At 32.5% G+C, this 23,294-nt stretch overlaps 2 protein-coding genes across 4 annotated transcripts; one reads left to right on the top strand and one right to left on the bottom strand.

The window, feature by feature from the left end:
* Positions 1-3,865: 3,865 nt before the first annotated feature.
* Positions 3,866-15,198, bottom strand: LOC131937574 (nicotinamide phosphoribosyltransferase). The gene is made up of 9 exons (XM_059295111.1): positions 15,091-15,198; positions 10,597-10,827; positions 9,936-10,064; positions 7,576-7,734; positions 5,930-6,060; positions 5,413-5,638; positions 4,621-4,881; positions 4,198-4,320; positions 3,866-4,047 (listed from the first exon to the last, which is right to left on the bottom strand). The coding sequence occupies exons 1-9, from the start codon at positions 15,157-15,159 to the stop codon at positions 3,943-3,945; spliced, it is 1,434 nt and encodes a 477-aa protein (XP_059151094.1). The 5' UTR covers positions 15,160-15,198; the 3' UTR covers positions 3,866-3,942.
* Positions 15,199-16,203: 1,005 nt separating this feature from the next.
* LOC131937535 (uncharacterized) lies at positions 16,204-21,294 on the top strand. 3 transcript variants are annotated; one of them, XM_059295040.1, is made up of 4 exons: positions 16,270-16,284; positions 18,528-18,659; positions 19,246-19,531; positions 20,777-21,294. In XM_059295040.1, the coding sequence occupies exons 3-4, from the start codon at positions 19,252-19,254 to the stop codon at positions 20,959-20,961; spliced, it is 465 nt and encodes a 154-aa protein (XP_059151023.1). In that variant the 5' UTR covers positions 16,270-16,284; positions 18,528-18,659; positions 19,246-19,251; the 3' UTR covers positions 20,962-21,294. The 3 variants fall into 3 exon arrangements, with proteins under 3 accessions (XP_059151024.1, XP_059151025.1, XP_059151023.1); XM_059295041.1 differs by lacking the exon at positions 18,528-18,659 and having other exon boundaries at positions 16,204-16,284; positions 19,241-19,531; XM_059295042.1 differs by lacking the exon at positions 18,528-18,659 and having other exon boundaries at positions 16,211-16,284.
* Positions 21,295-23,294: the final 2,000 nt, after the last annotated feature.

Raw genomic sequence — 23,294 nt, 5'->3', positions numbered from 1 at the left:
ATTACAATAACCCTATTACAATAACGCTATTACAATAACGCTATTACAATAACGCTATTACAATAACGCTATTACAATAACGCTATTACAATAACGCTATTATAATAACGCTATTACAATATTGTCAAATAAAACTGGTCTGGAAGAACTAGTTAAAATAACGTCTTAAGCTAAAAAAAAATTGTCAATTCTCTTTATCAACTGTTAACGTTGTGTGGATTGAGAGGGAGGGTTGGGAGGGTTTAATTTACGTGGCGGAGGGTTTGGTTGGGGGGGGGGGGGGGGGTTAATTTACGTGGAGGAGGGGTTGGTTGGGGGGGAGGGTTAATTTACGTGGAGGAGGGAGGGTTTAATTTACGTGGAGGAGGGAGGGTTTAATTTACGTGGAGGAGGGTTTGGTTGGGATGTTTAAATTTACATGGGGGAGGGTTTGGTTGGGAGGTTTTAATTTACGTGGAGGAGGAAGTGGTTAGGATGGTTTAATTTACGTGGAGGAGCGAGGGTTGGGAGGGTTCAATTTACGTGGAAGAGATTGGCTTGTAAGTGACGTGGGGGTTGGGAGGGTTGCATTTAACGAGGAAGAGGTGGGTGTTGTGAGGGCTGTAATCAAATTTTAAAAAGCCTGTTTGGATTGGGAGAGTTGCAAAGACGTAGGAACCAAATAGAACATAGGGACGAAGGGGACAGAATCCATGTGTGAACGGCTTATCAGTGAACACAATCGTAAATGGGACATTATTTGCAGATTTGTTTAATATGTGTTGGATGGAACTATTTCATATTTTATGTATTGGTTGACCTGATATTATTTGTTTAGTAAAACATTTTTCAGGTGTAAAACATGGTTGTGAGATGGATAAATCGACGTATCTGTTGTTCTTTAGCTTGAAGAATAACTTGAAATGTTGGTCGATCATTTGTCTTTAGAAACAAAATTAGCTTTGTAGTTGTTTGATGACGATATTTTCTTAGTTTAGCTCACATTACTTTATATTTTAAGAATAAATTTGATTGTATAGCGTTTATGGTTTTAAAGTCCTTTTAAAAAAAGAAACACATTTTATGAACCATATATACTTTCATTAATAAAATGATTATTTAAAATAACTTACATTTTCTTTACATTCTTTTTATTTTTTACATAGTTTAAAAAAAATAATTAAAGTACTTTGTTTAAGCCATTTTAATATCAAATGTATATTGAATTATTTTCTTTTAAATGTTACGCCAGTTTGTGTCAGCCACCACAACATTGCCCCCCACCTCACACACACACAAGCGTCACACCCTTACCACACTGCTATTGTGTGAAAAGTATGTGACGCACATAGAAAGTCAGACACAGGAGTCCAACAATGTACTGACGCTTATGACAACATACAATTCTTTTTTGTCAATGACAAACATTTTTTAAAAGCTTTAGAAAATTACACTTTGAAATTTTATTTGAATTATGACATGCAGGGGAGACAACAATGACATTTTCTACATTAGCAGACATGGATAATGTATAAACATAATAGGGGAGTTAACCGAGAGTGCGGGAACTACCAAACGTTTTCATTGAATCAGTTACATTGAATACATCATTTATTTTTTTAAATTGCAGAAATTATGAAAATTAACATTTAAGCAAACACGTTTCACCATGCATTACTTGATTAAAATGTAATTATTTAACTGTGAACGTATAAAAAATAAAATTAAAGATGTATTCTAGTAAAGAATGAGTCAATTATTGAACTTGAATGAAGCAAATTCTCACCCACATGTGTGTTGGAATTTAATAAGAAGTTTTTTAAAAAGTCTGTCTGCTTGCTCTCATTCTTTCATTAAAGGAAAAATAAAAATAATTAGCCTTATTTTTTCTTTAAAATTCTATGCTAATGACTCACTGTATCTAAACCATATTTATATTTTCTTTTATATTTTCTAACACTAGTCACTTTCTACAAGAAAACTGAATATTTTGAGCATCACAACTTCTCGCAACAACAAAAAAAAACAACAGTTGCATTGTTTCCACTAGGCTAACAAAAGTTTGTATGGCTTGAAAGAAGACACTTTGCTAAGCTGGAAATTAAACCACCAAAAAAAACAGTAGCTCAACAGAGGTCAAAAATGTTTAAAATTGAGAAATAGTTTTGCAGCTCCTAGGAAAATAAAAACTAATTATTCCGGTAAACTTGTATCTTAAGACAGTGAAAACAAAAGTAAATAAATACCATGTTTAAAATTTTTATTTTGTAATTTGAAGCAATTATTGATAAAAACAGCAGTTTATAAGTAAAAAAAAATTGCTTTTGTTAGTTATCACTCAACGAAAACTAGGTTGGAAAAGGAAACTTTAAAAAAAAATCACATGCATTATCCAGATTCATTTCATTTATAAGAGTGTGCTTGATAAAGCAAAACTATTCAAATGAGGAAATAAAAATGTATGAAAAATCATTATAATTAATTTTGGTATTATTTCTAAGTTAAAACACCTTTTGTAAAACTTGAAACACATTTTTAAATTGACCAATAAAATGTCAGCATGAATCTTTGAGCAGTTAAATGCAAGATTTGAATGTACTATAAAACCTCTAATTTATAAAATCTACAATATCTCTATGTTCATAAGCAAATAATTAACTTCAATACAATTTCATTCAAAACAACAAATAATGGTAAAAAAATCTGATTAACTTGGATTCAAACACAATATTTTAACTTGTTTACAAAATAGGCCTACTTACTAAATATAGTAAATATCCTTTGGAATGTGAATAAAAGGCAACTTTATTTTTTTATAGAGAGATTATTCTGTTGTACTATGTAGCTATTATACCTGCGCTGTTTGGTGAAAACTGTGTATAAAAGAAGTTTTTATGCATAACCATGTTTAAAAAGCATTATGCAATGTTTTTAAAAGATATTAAATATTAGAGAACAATACCATTAAGGCCTGGTAAATTGGTGTCTAAATAAATTTAATTATTACCATGTTAGTTCTTGGCAAACCATTTACTTAATTGTAAAACAGTAACAAAACCTCATAAAGATTTTTAATACTAAACAAAGTAACATGAAAAAAGAATATACAAGTAAAAATGTGGACATGGGTTACAATATTTGAATCAGACATAAAACTATATAATTATATAGCAGAAGAATGATTTAATCATGTCAATATTACACAAACTATTGGAGACAGGGGGTGAGATACGCACAATGTAAACTACTGTATGGATCAGTCAAATTTAGACACTGAACACAACTGTCTAGATAAATAATGAAATAAATTGTCTGAACATGCTTAAGGAAAGCATCACAAACAGATGAAAACCTTCTAAATCAAAACTAGATGAGCTTACATTCATGGGGTTCAGAGGGTAATATGGTGTTTCCCTGGGCAAAAAGGGTACTGGCGGCAGTTTGTTTTATAAAACTTAGTGGTGAAACAGTTGTAATATAGTCTTAGTTGGCAGTGGATACATATGTTCACAGTAAAACACAACACTGAGATATACATTTTTGGATTAAGAATGAAGCTGTATTATAGTACTGTTCCAGAACATTTTAAAGAACATTTTTTTAAAAGAATAATGTGTAAGAAATTGTAAACAAAATTAAATACCTCAAATAAACATGTTCTTGGGAGATTTATGGTAATGAATACAATGTTATTAGTCAATTTCTTAAGAAAATTAATTAACACAATGTCACAAGTCACAATCCTAAACAAAAATTAATGAACACATTGTCACTGTCACCTTCCTAAGTAAAATTAATAACTACAATGGTACAGTTACCTTTTTAAATAACTACTGAGCAAAGAATAAAAAAGCCAACTAATTATACAAAAAATTATTTTTTCTAAAAATCTTAGAACAAATTTTTTTTTTTAGAATGATTGCATAATTTTGCAGCAGTCTAATTATCAACTATTTGAATTGATTATTTTTCATTCCGAAGAAGGTCAATTTCAGCATTTTTCCTAACTTCCTCAAATGTGAAATCTTTTAGAAGTTTTCCATTTTCAAACACAACCTGCATCACATCCTATACAAAACAAAAGGATTTTAAAAATATTATCAATATCAAGTTGTTTTTCTAAAACCAAGATGTGCTGAGTTTATTTTATTATCAATATCCAGTTGTTTTTCTAAAGCCAAGCTAAAACCAAGAAAAACTGAGTTTTGAGAAACCAACCTTTTCTGTATCTCCTTTCCCTTGCTCTACTGTAACAAATGTGTCATCTTGCTTCTCCAGTGTCAGGCGACCTCTTTTACTCTTCTTACCTCTGTCAGTGATTGGATCTTTGAATACATTCACCTTAATGAAGGTTTAAAAAAAAGCTGTGATCAGTATTAATCTTATTGAGAACAAGCAAGCACAAAAAAATTAAAAAAATAAAATTGCCAAAATTTAAATCGGATAAATAAAGTGTTTCCCTTCACCACTCTTCTTGGCTTGTTCTGTTTATGATTGCTTTGGTTGTTCCCCTTTGGAAGTTATTGACAGATGAGCTTCACTATTACTAAATATAGGATATCTTGTCTTATTTCCAATATAAGAAAAAACAACATCTTGCAGTCAATGTTAAGAATTTAAATTTAAAAAAAAACTGGTCACCTCCTCCCCATTGATGACAGCATAGCTGCACTTAAAGGCACACTTCTGTGTGTCCCTGTCCAGCCTCTGTAGGAGAGCTCCCCCACTACCAAAGGCCACATTGTCTGCGCTCCATTTGTTGCTCTTCATGTTCTCCAGGATCTCTCCCAGTGACTCGTATGAGATGCCATCACCCTGAATGATCCTGATGTATGGTGGCAGGACTTTGTAACCCTTGGAATTTTCAGTGTAACCAAATTTCTCACCAAATATATTTAGCACCTATTTGAAAAAAAAAAAAAGAAAATAACCTAGGCATTTAATTCAATAAAAAAACAAAAAAACATATTACTACACAAAGCATCTGGTGTGAGGCCCAGTGTTATAAAATATAGTCAACAAAGTGGCCAGTTGAACTTCTCAAACTTGCTGTTTTTCTAAAGGTATTGCATGCTATTTGAGACAACGTTTGCTAAGTATAGAAGTGTAAAATGTTTGGGAGTTACAAAACAATGAATTTATTTGTTGCCAATAGAAGCAATAAAATGAGTTTGAAAAACCAACTGTTAAATAGAACATCAGATTTTATGGTTTGGTTTTGTAGATTTAAATATCTTAAAAACTATGCATGTTTAATAATGTACAGCAGCAGGCTTTATAATTGCTGTTAGCTTTGGTATGAAACAAAAATAACAGTTTTATTTTGTTCTTGTTGGATAAACAATGACTTTAAAAGTATATTTAATAATGAACTTTAAACATAAACTTTTAAGATGGGAGATGTCTAGACTATTATAAATAGATTTTGCTTACTTTAACAACAATTTCTGGAGGATGTCCAGAATCAGGACGGACGACCAGTGTGCCTTTGTCCCCTCTAGACACAATGGCTTCCTTTAGCTCCTCCCCCCAAATCTTCTCACACGCGTTCCAGATGTCGTAGCTGTCACTCACACAAGCCACCAGCCCAGTTGGGAATTTTTCTAGCATGTTCTTGAAGCCATCTTTTTCTCCATGCTCTCCCCAAGTTGTGATTGTGCTGAGAATGTTATTCACTTAATATGTGTATAAACATGGCATGTAATTTACTTTATATGTGTATGACTATTAATTAAAGTAAATCACTTGATAAGTATGCCATGATTTTTTTCATTTATTATTCAAACATGAATCTTTTAATAGAAGTATGTGAACAAAATGTGGCTGAAATATTGGAGATTACCTATGTGACTGAAATATTGGAGATTACCTATGTGACTGAAATATTGGAGTTTACCTATGTGACTGAAATATTGGAGATTACCTATGTGACTGAAATATTGGAGATTACCTATGTTCTGCTGCAGGGATTGAAACACCAGCATTCTTACAGTGGTAATATTTCTGTGCTGTACACAGAGCAGCTATTGTGTCTGTACCTTGAAAGTTAACCAAATGTGCAGCGCCACCTATACCAGCAGACTGTAATCAAGTCAAACAAGTTGATTTACTATTTTTATGTCACGAAATAGTATAAATTTTGTCATGTCTTGTTAGGACAAGGAACATGCATTTCAATATAAACTTTTGTTTTCTAAACATGAAACTTAGGGTGGTAAAGCAAATTATAAAAAGTACTAGCCGTCCCAGTCAGGCCCTGCACTGGCCTCTGTGAAAAACCTATCTGTAAAGGACCATGACTTGTGTGTATATTAGCAGCATATACCCGGCTTAGGAAATATACTATTTTTTTAATTAACCCTAATCACACCTAAAACAAAACCAAAACACAAAAATAAATTTAAACACAAACACAAACAAAAACCTAAACCCAAACACAAACGAAAACACAAACCCAAAACAAAACACAAATGCAAACACAAACACAAACACAAAAGCATACACAAATGCTAACACAAAAACAAAAACACAAGCACAAATATAAACGCAAACACAAAACTAAACACAAACAATAACTCAGAAAATAATGCTAAATTAAATGTGAACATAAACACAAACTTAAATGCAAACATAAATGCATAGTGCTCACAGTCTAGCCCTGGGTGCCAATTGGCACCCTGCTGAGGTGCCGGCTGACCCACCTGATACAGTAAACAAATATAATACCCCAACCTATCCATAGTCTATTGCACTCTTTAACACAAATGTAGGCACCATAGCGCTCATGGGAAGGCCGGGGGCACCAAATAGCACCCTGTTGAGGAGCGGGATGACGCCCTGGTTTCAAATTAGTGAATGACTACAGTTACCCTTTTTACCCACATCTTATCACACTTTAAAAATGAAAGTATGCACCATAGAGCTCATGGGATAGCCAAGGGCGCCAAACTGCACTCTGCTGACTATAATACCCCAGCTTGTTTGCAAACCCAAAGATAGAAGGAAAGATAGAGGACATGTAGAAGTGGCTATTAAACTGTTAATGATTAAAAATAATAATTAGTAAACAGTACATTCAATGTATAAAATAAATATAAGGTTATTTAAAATATCTGTGTTTTACCTACCACATTGCACTTTATCTATCCATGCTAATTATATAATTATTTTTTTCTAACTCCTAATAAAACAAATAAAAGTATTTTTTTCCCTGATGTAATGTTTTTTTTAAAAGGGAAGTAGTATTTTTTGTGATCTATCAAGGAAAGTAATTGGTGCTAAAGGACTAAGGATACTAATTTTCAGACACAATTAGAATTTTTGTGAAGGGTTATATATTTTCTTTAATTTTGTTTAATTCACATGACGTCAATTAAAACAATAAGTTTGGGAAATGAAACTTGTTTTACTAAACCTTCAACATTATTTTTTAAAATCACTAATTTAGATAATAAACACTTTAGGTATACTACACTATGGTGATCAAGTCAATTTTATTTTACTATATTCCTTTGTATCACTGGTCCATTCGTCCGTCCGTCCCCCATATAAAGAACTGAGCTTTATATATTAGATAAAGGCTAAGGTTTTTATTACCTCAACACTAGAGCATCCTCTGAATCCAAAGTCATGTAGCTTGAAGGGGAGACCAGCCAGGTTGTCAGAAGTTTCCTGCATGTAGCCTGCAATAATTTCCTTCTGGTACCTGGAGTTTGTGGCCACTGTCATGGGGTACCAGGCTTGGACCAGTAAAGTCTGATAGGGGAGAATGTTCAAACTTTGATATTTCAACACTAAAATGGGCAATAGAAACCCTATACTGAGAGAGTAATAACAAAACACAACTCTTTGGTTTTCTTTGTGGCTGAGGTCTAGAACAGGTAAAACCTTAGTTTAGCGTCGGTTATTATTCCGGAATGGTATAGCAGTAAAAAACAGTAAAACAATGGCAAAGACTGTCACACAGTTCCGGTATCCACCGGAAGTACTGTAAACCATACTTTATTTGGCGTCATTTTTAATACAGAACTTTTAAAATTTGGATAGATTTATTTTAATTGCGTGTTAAGTATTGCTTTAATACTCATTTTGTATAACTAGTTATTTTTAAGTGTTTCAGCTAAATATTTCTGCTACTAAACATTGTTTAACAGGGTTCGTACGCAGTCTGGAAAAAGTCTTGAATTTAGAAAAGTGAATGAAGTTCATCAGCTTAGAGTGTAAGACCTGTCTTTTTTTTTTGTAGCGTGACTGACCGTGAAAACGTTTAGGGCTAGACTAACCCGCCCCTCCTAGTAACTAAGGTCACTGATATCTAAACTTGTATGAACTCACTGTGACCCCAAGTACACAGATGGTACTGTTTGGCTAGGTGAGGGAGGAGGGGGAATAAAAGTTACGGTACTGTTCACGATATGACGTATTAGACTGGGCTACTGTGACCTCACAGTGACCCCTCCACCGTCTCTTGTGTGTGTGTTTGGGAGGGGGGGAATACCGGTAGTTTTTAATAGCAGACTAAAGTTTCTCAGCTATAAGCACAAATAATGGTGTGGTCTTGTTTCATTTTCAAAATAGGGTACGAACCCTGTTTCTAGTCACTTTTACTATTTTTGTAATCATTTTTACAATTTTGTAATATTTTTTCACTATTTTCGTAATCTAGATTTTTTTTACTTGGCCTAGCAGCTAGCTAGAACTAGATCTAGATCTACTTAATTAATGGTCGCAAATCCGCTGCAAGCCAAAAACGTTAAATTATTACATTTGACTTTATATTTATATTCATATTAATATGTTTTTATTTTTTATTTTTAGATCTACTAATTTAAATCTAATATTATATTTATTCTTGTTTCTTTTTGACGATTAAACTTAAAACATTAAAACATTAATTTTATATTTACTACAATCGACTTTCAATTTATTTATATTTCAATGGTCAAATAAACCATGTTTTACCGTAACTCTAGTTACCGAAACTCAACAAACATTACCTGATAATTTCTGACGCTAAACTAAGGTTTTACCCTAGAACACATCCTTAGGTTAACCAATATCCTCAATAGTTATTAGACTATAAGCACAAATAATGGTGTGGTCTTGTTTCATTTTCAAAATAGGGTACGAACCCTGTTTCTAGTCACTTTTACTATTTTTGTAATCATTTTTACAATTTTGTAATATTTTTTCACTATTTTCGTAATCTAGATTTTTTTTACTTGGCCTAGCAGCTAGCTAGAACTAGATCTAGATCTACTTAATTAATGGTCGCAAATCCGCTGCAAGCCAAAAACGTTAAATTATTACATTTGACTTTATATTTATATTCATATTAATATGTTTTTATTTTTTATTTTTAGATCTACTAATTTAAATCTAATATTATATTTATTCTTGTTTCTTTTTGACGATTAAACTTAAAACATTAAAACATTAATTTTATATTTACTACAATCGACTTTCAATTTATTTATATTTCAATGGTCAAATAAACCATGTTTTACCGTAACTCTAGTTACCGAAACTCAACAAACATTACCTGATAATTTCTGACGCTAAACTAAGGTTTTACCCTAGAACACATCCTTAGGTTAACCAATATCCTCAATAGTTATTAGACTTAAGTCAGTGTAAATGTCTTAATTCAAGGAAAAGTAGCTTTAAAAACAGATAAACTCTACTTTAACTAATCTATGTGCAGTCATACCTTGAAAAGTGACTTGGCTTATTAACTAATAAAGAAATAACACTGATGGAATACTTAATAGAATTAAAGGAATAAATATTATTATAACTTTTAAATTCTAAAAGTCTTGAAAAAAATTTTTTTATTATAATAAACTCTATACAAATGAAACAAAATACATTAAACACCTATAATGAATTAGCAGTGATCTCAAATATTTTAATATTTCTATTAGCCAAAAAAAAAAAAGAGATGATCTAGAACAAACCTCAAAATAATTTGTAAGCCAGAAACACTTGGGGTCTGTATTTTCCACAGTAAACAAAACATTTCTAGTGGGCACCACCAGGCCTTCTGGTACTGCTTTTATTCTTAAGGGGATGTAACCCATGTGGTGCTGTTAACACAATTTGCACAATTAAAACCTTAATCAATTTTAAAACAATTCTTACATCCAAGACTTTATTGGACATGCTTCAGTCTATTTGGGTCAGAAATTTAATACCTGTGGCATCTGTCTGGGTCACACCAACCTGTGGTTATGTCTCACTCAGTCATCAGCTATTGAGTCGTTACCTGTCATTCCAGCCTGGTCTGTCATTTGTTAGTGGTACTGTCCAGGTCACAACAGTTATCAGTGTTTGAAATTGGACTTTTAATAATTAAGAATTTGCAATGCCAAGTAAGATGAGTCTTACAAACTAAAAAAAAAATTACCGAAAAGTAATAGTTTAAAAAAACAACTATAATCTAAATACTACAATAATAGGCTTAACATGTTTAGGTAAATAACTCATTAACTGAGCTTATCACCAGTTATAAGATTGCTGTTCATTAATAAAATAAATAAAATGCTTAGGATTAGTACTAAGAGAACTAGATAAATGTGAAAAAAAGGCCTTATTGAATAAATTGAATAAATATACAACCTCTAATATATAATTCCATCCTTCTTCATTGAACACATCCTGCCCAAAATGAGCAGCATAAATCTGTTTGGCCTCTTTGATTTTCTCTTTTGTGACCACCGGCCCAGTCAGCCATCTTTTCAGAATGTATTGCAGGCCAAAAAATACTGTGGTTGGGAACTTTCCTCCCCTGCTCTCAAAATATGAATACACAGTGCTGGTGTTTGGTGGATATTGTAAATGATGGGTCACCTGCAACAAATATGGTCATGTTTAGTATTAGGGGATATAGAAATCTTACTAGTTTCTTTTAGTCTCTAATGGAATGAATAAACTAAGAAAAATCTGTAAAGAATATAAATATGCTGTTACTTTTTATAGTTGAAATGTGTAAGTAAAAATTAAATGCCTGGTATAAGAAGTTAGGGATAAATTAGTGAAAACATTTAATAAAAATACTGCTTTTAACCACAGGTAGCGAGAGAGTGAGAGACTGACAAAAAGATATGGGCTATGACAAATCACAAACATTCTCTCCCACCCTGCAAGCTGGTTCAAAGTTTTTAACCAACTGATCAATACTATTGATTCATGGATTATTTTTAGCATGCCTTCATAGAAATCAATAAAAAAACAAATGAGGCAAAAGTCACCTTTTAATTATGTCAATTTGCATCGAGCTGCTTTGAAAGGGAATGGATTGGGTGATATATTGGATGCCATAAAGTAACTCAAGTAATGGAAACACTACAGTTAAGGTCATCCAACAGCCCAGGGTGAGGAAAGAAAGGAAAGCTTTGTTTTCCTAATGAAAATACCCTACAAGCTATACTACAAACAACAAAATAATTACACATGATAGGTCAGCCCAAAACCTGTAGTGACACGAATTTCATCAAAAGTATTAATAGAATGATTTTAATAAAGAGAATCTTTACACAAGTGAAGCATATCATACACAGGTAGGTACATGTAATAGACCTGGAGAGAATTAGATGAAGGAGTCATAGGTGTAAAACAGATTATAAGTAAAATGGTTAGTTTCCTTTAATTCCTTTTAGAACTATAAGATAACATTGGGGAGGGGGGGGGAAGGAGAATTAATTGATGGTGTATTTGAACAAACTAAAGATCAGTTTCCTATGCAAACATTAACAAAACAGATGTTGGAATAGTTTAGAGGGAACAGACAGGAAGTGAGTTCAAACATAATACACAAGTCAAAACACAACTGACAATAACTTAATGTAACCCTTTGAACCAGCAGTACTGCTTCATCGGTCAGTGTCTTAAATCTCCATGCCCAGAGATACTGATAAAGCAGTATAAGACACCTTACCTCAGATCGACAGTCCGTACATAAAATTGTGACAGCTAAAAGTAGGTAACTGGTATTGTTCGACTTGCAGTAAGTTCCTGTCATATTTATACACATGAACCACATTTTTCTTATGTTTATCATTTACAATTTATAATGAAAACATGATTTTAAGATTCGAAAAACCGGCATTCTAACTATGTCTACATCTACCTAAGTCTAAAAGAAAGGTCTACGTACACAGAGGACTGGAGCACTAATTCGAAATATTGGTGATAATTCATGTACAAATGTTTATTAAAATATTAAAATTAATCTTGTTCTTATCTTTTTTTTAATTAAGAGTCTGTTTTGTATTCAGTTAACTCAGGATTTTAGGTTCAGGAGCAAAGTGTTCAATGGGTTGAAGCCTAACTCATTTTAAAATGGAAGTCTGGTACTTTATTCAATAGCTTAAAAGCAGCCAGCACAATTCCTGTGTGCAATAAAGACCAGTTCAAAACTGGCAAACAAATTATTTGTAAATTGTTTACAAAAAAGTGAAGTCTGATGTTGTTTTATTCATGAAAATGCTATTACATTCCTGCATAAAGTTAACTGTGCTTAAGCAGAAATATCATTAACAAGCTAACCCGCGACATAGCATACACCGCCATTAAGTTGTTTTATTTCCGATTTTTCATATTTTGTGAAGTCGACACTACCAATTCTGTGACTGAAAATATTTTGCTTTAAAACACTATCAGTAGCTTGTGAAAGACGATTATCCTCACCCTTACTTTCCACTCCTCTCCCACCTCCCCAGTGAAAGCAGTCATCCATGACGACAGCAGAATGTGTTATTACCTCCCCTTAGTTTAAAATCATTTAAAAACAAAATTATGTGCCCCTAATAGCCGTCACTAATTCAACCCGATAGTAAACAGCTCACTAGACTGGTGGGGGTGGGGATGGTAATGATATGGTCTGTTGAGCTTATGTCTTGGTGTCTTGCATGGTCCCCATGAAGAGAATAATATATATAGATGCTTCAGTAGATGTTAGATATAGCATTAATGCTATTGTCTACAACTGATAGAACATTAATGCAAGTCTATAACTGGCATAGCAGTAATGCAACAGTCTACAATTGATATAACAGCATTTGTTCTTAAAATAAATTAGAACATTTGACATAGAGAAAATACCCTCCTGACACCACATAATTTGTTATTTGGAATCAGCACCACAGATACCAACACCTAATCAAAAGCTATCTCTAGCTCTAATTATAACACCAATAATAACAACAACACAAATGCAAAATACTTAAAAATTAAAAAAAAAAAAAAAAAAACAATTAGCCTACACATAAAAAAGACGGAATAATTACGTATGAGGTTTCTTCAGCCAGTATTGTTGCTGGGGTCAGGATTATAGTTTAACATATGATAGAAAACTGATGGTTTACCTACCAAAAACAAACACTTTTTCAAACTAAGTGCAGAATGGAGGGTTAAAGCCATAATAGGTAATTTTTTGAAAGTGAAAGTTAAAGTAAGACATTTTTTACATTATATACTCTTATAGGCTATGTTCAGCAAACAAACTATTTTAGTGACCAGTATCATGATGATAGATTACCCTATGATGATCATAGGCAAAATGATAAACATTCAGGTGGGATCGCATGGTTATATGGTAGCGCATGCAACTGCGTATCCAAATGTCTTGAGGTCGGGCCCCAGACCGTAGACCATAGAAAGTCCCTACCCACCCAGTTCTGATGGGTACCTGACTTGCATAAGGGAAAGTTAAGTTGGCTGGGTATAATGAATATCAACTACACTATACCTTGAAATGCAGAGTCACAAAAACAAATGAACTCTACTTCATCTGCCACATGAACAACCATATTCTAAAGGGTAACTTTTTACTTACATTTTGTGGGGTTCCAGATTTACTGGATTTGTTTCTGCCATAAATGAGTTTTTTTAAATGATCTTCTGCTTTTAAATCAGTTTAAGCCTTAAATTTGGTGTTTTGGAAACTAATAATTTATATTGGTTAGGCATATACTTCATATAGTTTAGTATTACTCGCTAACTTGGAGATGTGGTCGGTTGCTAACAACAATATGGCGTCCAGATGCATGACATCCGACAATTTTTCTGCCAAATTCCAATGACCTTCTACGAATTACTTTTAAAAATGTTTACCATGAGCAAAATGGCAGGGTTTTCACATTATAACAACAAACTATAGGTGGCAGGGCTATATATGCCAGAAAAGCATTTCAAAATTTGCGTTGGAGAATGAAGGCTAAATTTAAAAGTTGGTTTCATTAAAAATACTAGAACTTTTTAAATATAAATCTCCATAGTACAAAAAAAACAACGTGACCACTATTTGGTGATAACTAGTGAGGAACTCTTGTGCATAGCCAGTTGTAGCTTCAGACACAAGGGTGGTTGTTATGGAGGGATGTGTCATATTATAGCTGTGAGTGACAATAAATTTTAAATGAAGTAATTTAGTTTAAAACGAACCTAAAAACCTCAAAAGTAGTGCCTAATGGATTAAATATGGATGTCTATTATTCAGTGATAGTGTTTAAATTGTAAATTGAGTAAATTTTATATTTAGTGAGAAAATCTAATATAGTTATACTTTCCCTTTGCAACTGAATATGTTAGGCCTAAATAATAAAATAATTTTATTTGAAATTTTTAGTTAGACAGGCTAATAAATAATTTATGAATTTAGCACTTTAATTTATTCATTACCAAAGTAGACATAGTAATGATCTGGATGATCATAGTCATAAATTAAAATTTATTAAAAAAATCTTGTTAAATAAATATGACATGAGATTGTTTAGGCCTTAGGCTATACTATAGGCCTACTATAATATTACTAATTTAGATTATTTAGGCATATTATTTAGTAGGCTAGAAAATATTTTTTTTTGTGTGTTAAAAGTTAAAACTTTTGTGTAAATAATTTTCAGTTTTAAAAATAAATTATAAACTAACCTGCTTAGTAGTAGTGTTAGTTTTGGTTTACATTTTCTAGGAAACTGGTACAATTACTGTGACAATTACAATAGACACAACTATCGATTGTAAACTATTAATTTGAAAGCCGCGAGCGCTGTTAAAATATATTTAAAACAATAATTTTTCAAATATGTATATTTCATCATAAACAATTATTACTTTGTATGAGTCAGTGACAAGTAGAATATTGTCGGTCCCTGCAGCTTCGTGGAAACTGTTTTCCGCCATTTTGCAAGCTTGGATATGACGTCATAGCAACACTAAAATACTTTACTTCAATTTTAAAGATTGTCATTTAAAATCCGCGAAGCCATCACTGCTAATAGTAATAGGCTTGTGATTACTGATTAGTGAAGAGTAATTTTTTTCCGCCTTTTCATTTACTTTAATTCAAAACATGTTGATTCCATTTATGTTAGAATTAGAAAAAAATGGGGGGGGGGGGGGGGGGGGGGGGGGGGGGGAGTCTGTGACAACAAACAGCAACAAAAAACGGACAGAGTAGGTTTACCACTCCCAGTTACGGGAAATCGCTCAACAAACATCATAAATAATGCCTAACAAAAAAGTAACATGGATATAATTTCTAGGTAGATCTATCGGATCTTATTTTAATATAGAATCTAACTGAAATATCGGTCACCTAGCTGAAACGGTACTCAGTTGTCAACTCAACACACACAGGCTACATAGTACATACATATCCTACATTACGTACATAGATCTACATAAGCCTACAATATTGCAATCCTTTTTTTTTTTGAGTGAGGAATGTGTAAAACGCTCAGATTTGTAAAATCTAAATTAAGATTTCTTGCGCAATTACCATCAGTTTGTGTTTCTTTCAGGCATCTTTAAATTGGGAGGCATCTCTTCGGGGGGGGGGGGGGGGGTCGGACGGAATGGAATTTTTATAGAAAATATATACTTAATCATGTTCGACCCCCCCCCCTCGAAAATATCAAGTGCCCCCCCCCCCCCCTCCCCGGAGAAAACAGTCTGAAAGAAACACTGGAGGAGGGGGAAGGCATCGCCATCGTTTCCTCCCTCTGGGCCAAAACAGGGTGCACCCCCCCCCCCCCCCCATCCGGGGGAAAATATTTGAAAGAAACACTGCTTAAAATATGCCCTCCCTCCCATATGGACATAAATTAATATGTATCATGACATGAGTGCCTAGAGATCTAGATCTAGAGTCTAGAATCTAGATCTAGCGAATCTAGCTAAATTTGAGGCAACATTTGTCCAATAGTCAATAGCCTATCTATATTGTTAATTTCTAAAAATAACTCCAGGAAATGTGTAAAGTAAAAGTCAATGATTAAATGATCGTAAACTACATCTACTAACTGGGTAGGCCATTATAATTATAAATTAATATAGATCTATAGTCTTGTCTATCTAGATCTAGAACTATTCTAGATCTAGATCATTATCATATTGCTTCTAGTCTAGATCTAGATCTAGATCTATTTCGTATAGTCCGGGGTAATCTATCGTTTTGGGTACGTAAAATCGCCCGCGGCTAGTAATGTACGAAAAAGTTACCTCATTGTCAAGGCTTTAATAGACGTATATTTTGATATATTTGTGTCAAATATTATAGATAAATGAATAATAAACCTAAATCAATAGCTAAATATATCAATATAGGCCAGAAATTAACTTTAAACAGCAGTGTCTGCAAGCATGATTTGCTATATAAACAGCAGCCATTTGTAAAATAGAGTGACTTCCGCCTGAATCTCGCGCTATAAGTCTATAAAAATAAAACTTTAACAAGATGGCTGCTATAGTAAATGAGCATGGTTGCATCTGTTGGAAACATCGCTGGTGTTCATTTATTACTGAAAAGTTTTAATTCAATTGTTTAAAAACAGGTACATAAATGAAACAAGGAAACATTTTTGTATTTTTCAAAACATAAATCCTCCTCAAAATGTGAAATAATTATTAAAATGTAAGGTGTCACCTGTTTTTCACATTACTAGTCGCGGGCGATTTTACGTACCTAAAACGATAGATTACCTAGTCCGGATAGTAGTAGGCCGTTCTATTGGTGAAGTTAAAAAAATAATCCAGAGTAAATAATTTGTAATCTGTCGTTTTAAGTACGTAAAATCGCCCGCTGTTAGTAATGTACGAAAAAGTTACCTCATTGTCAAGGCTTTAATTGAAGTATAGAAATAATTAAATATAGATCTGTTGTGATATATTTGTGTCAAATATTAATAATATTAATATTATAGTCTAGATAAATGTACATAAGTGAATAATAAATCTAAATCAATGGCTAAATATTTATTATTTAGGCTAATATATCAATGTTATAGGCAAGAAATTAACTTTAAACAGCAGTGTTTGCGAACAGGATTTGGTAGCTATAGGGCCCTACAATATAAAAAGCGGCCATCTGTAAGTTAGTTAGAGTGGCTTCCCCTGAATCTTGCGCTATAAGTTTACTATAAAAAAAATAAGATGGCTGCTATAGTAAATGAGCATGGTTGCTTCTGTTGGAAACATCACTAGTCTTCATTTATTACTGAAAAGTTTTAATTCAATTGTTTAAAAACAGGTACATAAATGAAACAAGGAAACATTTTTGTATTTTTAAAACATAAATCCTCCTCAAAATGTGAAATAATTATTAAAATTTAAGGAGTCACCTGGTTTTCACATTACTAGTCGCAGGTGATTTTAGGTACCTAAAACGATAGATTACCAAATAATTATAATATGACTAGATTATGAATCATTATGCCTTTTAGTTTTTAGTTTAGGATGATAAAGTTTAATGCCCTTTAATGATCATTTATGGTCTGAATATCTTTATTTTACTTTTTAAATAAAAAAAAAACTTGGTTGATATTCTGAGCTGACCCATTGAATTAAATGAGATCACACATCAAATCAATCTTCATTTTTCAACCATGCTCCTCCAAATGCATGTTTTTTTTTGTTTTTTTTTCTACAGTGTATAAATTATGATTATATGTTAAAAACTCTATGGGTGCCCACGAAATGTCTTATAATGAATATTGGCACTGTGCTATACTTTTTGGATGCCCATATAGTGTATAAAATGATTATGGGCATAACTTCTGTAAAAGATGCTCCTACCAAAAGATACACTATTTAACTGAAACCCGAGTTTATTAGGGGAATACCAATAGCTTCCAAATCACTGTCCTTTAGGATGCCCTTCCTCCATAAAAGTTGCCTGCCGTGGAAAATACAATGACTATATCATGTCAGCACCTTGGAAGAGAATTGTATATAACAATTTGGATGAATTTGGTAAATTAATAATTTTGTCTGGGAATGGATAAATGTCACAATGTAACAAAACTTTTAACTTTCTTCCAAAAAAAAATATTAGCAAATCACTCTGTAGGATGCCTCAGAATTTGGACCCCCTCTGCACTACACTAAGTGTTAATTTTGTTATACCAAAACAGAAAAGTCAAGACTAGCGTTCATAAGGTCACTAACTGTCTATTACAGGCAACCGTGCCTGCTCACTAAAAAAAAACCATCTTCATCGGTCAGAATACAATAGGGTATCTCATTACATGTTTTCCAAATTTACATCCCAGGTCGGGGTGGGGGGTGATTCGCATCCATTCATCTTCAGTCACCTGAGGCCAAATGCCAGGTGACCGTACCCTGCACAGAGCGAGGTCTAACACTAATGTCTTCCTTTTGAATTACAGCCTGTCCCAGTTCAGGTGGGTGATAACTCACTAACATCAACCATGGCCTCAGTTATAACAATCAACAATGTCAGCATTCAACCATTTATTTTTATCCAATTGAATTTAGCAACGATTATTTAAGTTTACAAACTAATTCAGACAACAATGTCGGTGCTGAAGCGTTGGGCCCTTTCAAATGCGGGGCCTGGGCGACCGCCCAGTATGCCACCCCCAAACGCCAGCTCTGAGTGTGATTTCTACAAAGCATTACTGTGCTGCAACATTATGAATCAAAAGATTTATTTGTCATAGGGCAGTCATAGGCCTATAAGCTAATGTATGTAATGTATTTGAGCAGTAGGCTACTCAATGTCATAGCTTCATATTATTTTGTACTGAGATAGTTGTGTTGATTGATTCCCATTACACAGAAGAAAATAAAAAAGTAATAGACTTAGTTTCTTTAAAATTAATAATATAAAACATTACATTTTGTTTGCCTGTAAAGTTGAGTCTAAACAGCAAATAATGAGAAATGTTCATTTTGCTGAACTCTCAACATGCTACATCTTACTCAAAAAACATGAATTTTTTTTTTTTTGTTTTGTTTCAAGATCAGAAGAACATGTCAGTGCCAGCCACCATTGACCATCAAGAAGTTCACATCAATTTGACCAAACATGGTACAAAAGGCAACACTCCTATCACAAAGCAGCCGTCCACAAATCGTAATCAAGTTCATTATGATGGACAAACAGCCATGGCAATATTCACTCAGTCACCTACACCAGTTGTTGCACAGAAACCTGACCCCAGCCTGAAACCCAAGGATTTTGTCATAACATCATGCATTGTTATATTTCTTTGTAATTTTATCTTTGGTCTACTTGGATATCATTTTGGAGGTACTTTGCTATTTTTTTATGTTTATATCTTAAAACAATGGTTTCAATCTACTTACTTTAACATCCTAAACATAATTTTAAAGTTTAAGAAAATAAAACGAAACTCTAATTAAACTAGACAAACCAGTTATGAATTTGTAAGTACTTTTATGATTTTGACACCAAAGTTATTGTGTTACACTTTGATTTAAATAGTTACAAATGCCTTAGGTAACAATCTGGACAATATGATTGTGTAGTAGAGCACTTTACTACTAACCCAAAAGTTTCTAGTTTGGATATTGGTCTGCAGGACATCCTTGAGTCCACTCAGCTCTCAAGGGTACCTGATGCACATTGGGGAATGTAAAGGCAGCAATGCATAGTGCTGACCACACCATCCATTCATATGCCAATGTCAAGAAACAAAAAAACAACTCTGATTTATCTATTCTATGGCTCATTAATTCTGAAAGGGGAACTTTTCTTTACTTGGGTAACACTTGGATCTTCAAAGGGAATGCAAGAACTTAATCTTTAATTTAAAAAAAAAAAACACCTCTCTACCTTCTTCTTCTTCCTTCTTAATTTTTAGTGTTGGAGGTGATCGAACCATATCTGCCAGAGGGTTTGAACTCGAGACTTTTTTGAATTTATCACCATTAGCTTTAGCCGACTCGACCACGCCTCCATCACAATTAAGGATACATGTCAACTAGTTAAGCGCCATTGAGGCCATTGACTCCGATTTCAGCCTGCTTTTCTTTTTGGATTTGCTTCCATAGCCTTTGTCCAACCAAGAACAAACTACAAGGCAGCAGTTGTTTAATTTTGGAGTTGTCTCTTCCGGAAGATTGGCTGTCCCCAGCTAACAAGCCTCATCTGCCTGAGGGTTCGAACTTGAGACTTTTCGGTTTAGAAACCATGAGCTTTACCGACTCGACCACGCCGACCCCTTCTACCAATTATAGTCATTGTTTGCCTGCAGTACACCTTCACTAAATAATTCAATTTAAAAAATATTTATTTAAATGTACTTATTAATAAGATATGGGAGAAAATCACATCATTTGGAAATCAAATGCTGTAGATGCTAAAAAACATAATTGTGCAGCCCTAAAAAACAACAACACAAACATAAGAATAAACTTTTACAGTTCGTAAGTAGATTAGAAAAAAAATTATGCATTGATATTGTTTTAACAAAATTTATATTACCTGATTCTTATCTGATTCAACTTTTTAATTTTTCAATGTTTGTTTCAGTCAAGTCAAATTTTGCCTGGCAATTAGGTGACATAGACCTTGCCAAAAGACAAGCAAAGAAAGCTTTACTGTTTGTGATCATTGGTATTTTTATAGGGGTTGCCACGTATGTCATTGCATTTGTTCTTTATTTTGTGGTCTTTAATAAACCTGAGCATAATGTAGCAACTTCACCAGTTGGTTGATATAATAAGACTCCTTATGAATTACTTTTAATGTCAAATAATTATAAACAAAATTCTCAATTTTAATTGTGAATTGTGTAATTTGAATTGGTAAAGGCTAAGAATATTTTTTTAAAAATATGTATAAGTTTATCTAGTCTATTAGGTTGTGATCTTGTATATTTCTGCTATTGTTTTTTCATAATCTAGAAAGTTGATGATATTTTAGGTGATTTAAATTATTCACAAGAGGCAATGCTCAAGAACAGCTGCTACATCCCTATAATATTAATGTACACAAACTTGGCCCACTACTTCAAAAAAGCTCGCTCAAAACCTTAAGGGGTATATATATATATATATATATATATATATATATATATATATATATATATATATATATATATATATATATATATATATATATATATATATATATATGTGTGTGTGTGTATTAAGGCAATCTGTTGGGTCATTAGAAAGAAGCCTGGGCTCACCAGTGTGGTTTGAGGGAGTGAGTTTAATCTGTGAGGGCTAGTGGAGCCCCTGAGGTATCACATGCATTTTATGGGGAGTATCTGTGCACAGACTCAATGGGAAATTCTTTCTGGAAGTTGAAGTCAGCATTTCTATATTTCTGTTAGCTCTCAGGCAGATCTGGCCTGGATGCCTACTAGTCAGTAAGGCTAATATATATGTATGTTTATGTTAAATGGTGTGGGGGGGGGAGGTGGTTGACACTGCTTAAAGTAAATATTTTCTATATAAAGTATTTAGTTTATTATTTTTTCCAGAGGCCTGAAACTGGTTATAACATTGATAATTAAAAAGAATATGTTAATATTAAATGGGGGGGGGGGGGGGGGGGTTATGGGGGGGGGGGGGAGATGGTTGACACTGTTTAAAGTAAATATTTTCTATATAAAATATTTATTTAATTATTTTTTTCCAGAGGCCTGAAACTGGTTTATAACATTGAAAATAAAAATAAATACACAACTTCATTGGAATTGAATAGGGTGTAATAAAACTGCAGTTAATTTATCCATTTGATAAGTCTTCCTGTAATAATACTAACTTGGTCATATTATTTGTTTTTACCTTTGAAGCTACAGCATTAATACACATTCCATGTTAAGGCAGACATTTAATCAAGAGGTATATTCTACAATACCTGGTAGTTGCAAGTTTGGGTTTATTTTTAATAACAATTTAACTTTGTTTACCATAGGGATGTCATTTGTTTTTAATTCATTTGCAGTGTAGATTGAGATTCTTTTATGAATGAAAAATACCTTTCAACACACTTTTTAAAATTTTAAAAAGTAATTTGTCTCCTTAATCTTGCTTAAGCAAGCACAGTAATATTCAAACAATGTTTTTATATTGCTTCATATCTTGTACATACAATATCTGTGGTGACTATATCAGTTATACATATCATTGTATACAACAGTGTGGATCTGAAAATTTAAAAAAATATTTTTTGCATTTTTATCTGTCAAAAATAAAGCATTCCAGCTGTTTATGGCCTTTAAATTACAAAGACTCTAATACAAGATTATGCAAGTATAATTTTTGGTTGTGAGAGAATGGCTTTTACAAGCCTCTGTTTACTTCATGCAAAATTTAAAAAATACAAGCAGATCTGAAATTTTTGAAATACGGATTTGGCATTTTTAACTATCAAATTAAAACATTCCAGCTATTTGATTGTGGCCTTTTATAATGCATATTTTAATATAAAATTCCATTACAAATTTATGCAAATGTAATTCTTGGTTGTGAGTAAAGCTATTAAGCTTCACAAGGTTACTTTTCTGTTTAGTTTATACACAAAATGTTATTTATTTTTTTGTTTTGTAGGTAATATAATTATATATGAAAATCAAAATTAATGAGTTATTGTATTTTCTAAACATATTTTTTTTAAAATAGTAAATGTGTCATATCCATTCTAAAAAAATACTGTAAAAACCACTTAAATTCATTGATCAAAATCACAGCATCATAAAAACTAATAAATATAAATTTTTAGCTTTGGTATTGATTATACAGACTAGGTAGTATAATTTGATCCATACTTTGATTTCCTATAATCTTGTATATACATATTGTACTAATACAAATAAAACTAGTTTTTAAAATTATCTTTTTATCCTTTTTTTACAGTGCTTTTTCAGAACATTAAATTTTTATGGTTCTTATAAATCTCAAGAAATAATTTTATTTAGAAAAGTAATATTTTTAAAATTATATTAACTGTAATATGTTCATTCATTTTTTTAAATAGTTGTCTGTTTTATTATTTTACTGTGTTACAGAATATAATTTTCCCACTTGTGTAAAAATAA

Source organism: Physella acuta, unplaced genomic scaffold (genome assembly GCF_028476545.2).
Source record: "Physella acuta isolate Inbredline_101_S28 unplaced genomic scaffold, ASM2847654v3 ptg000213l, whole genome shotgun sequence".
In the NCBI taxonomy this organism is placed as follows: Eukaryota; Metazoa; Mollusca; class Gastropoda; family Physidae; genus Physella; species Physella acuta.
The sequence above is the reverse complement of the archived record's forward strand: the minus strand, read 5'-3'. Positions and strand labels throughout refer to the sequence as shown.

What these genes read in the sequence shown, in the direction of transcription:
- LOC131937574 (XM_059295111.1), bottom strand. Translation starts at nt 15,159, where the DNA reads ATGGCGGAAAACAGTTTCCACGAAGCTGCAGGGACCGACAATATTCTA. An exon ending in GAGGATGCTCTAGTGTTGAG is followed by an intron (nt 6,061 to 7,575) that starts GTAATAAAAACC and finishes ACTTGATTACAG; the next exon opens with TCTGCTGGTATAGGTGGCGC. An exon ending in CTCCAGAAATTGTTGTTAAA is followed by an intron (nt 4,882 to 5,412) that starts GTAAGCAAAATC and finishes TTTTTCAAATAG; the next exon opens with GTGCTAAATATATTTGGTGA.
- LOC131937535 (XM_059295041.1), top strand. Translation starts at nt 19,252, where the DNA reads ATGTCAGTGCCAGCCACCATTGACCATCAAGAAGTTCACATCAATTTG. An exon ending in ACTTGGATATCATTTTGGAG is followed by an intron (nt 19,532 to 20,776) that starts GTACTTTGCTAT and finishes TGTTTGTTTCAG; the next exon opens with TCAAGTCAAATTTTGCCTGG.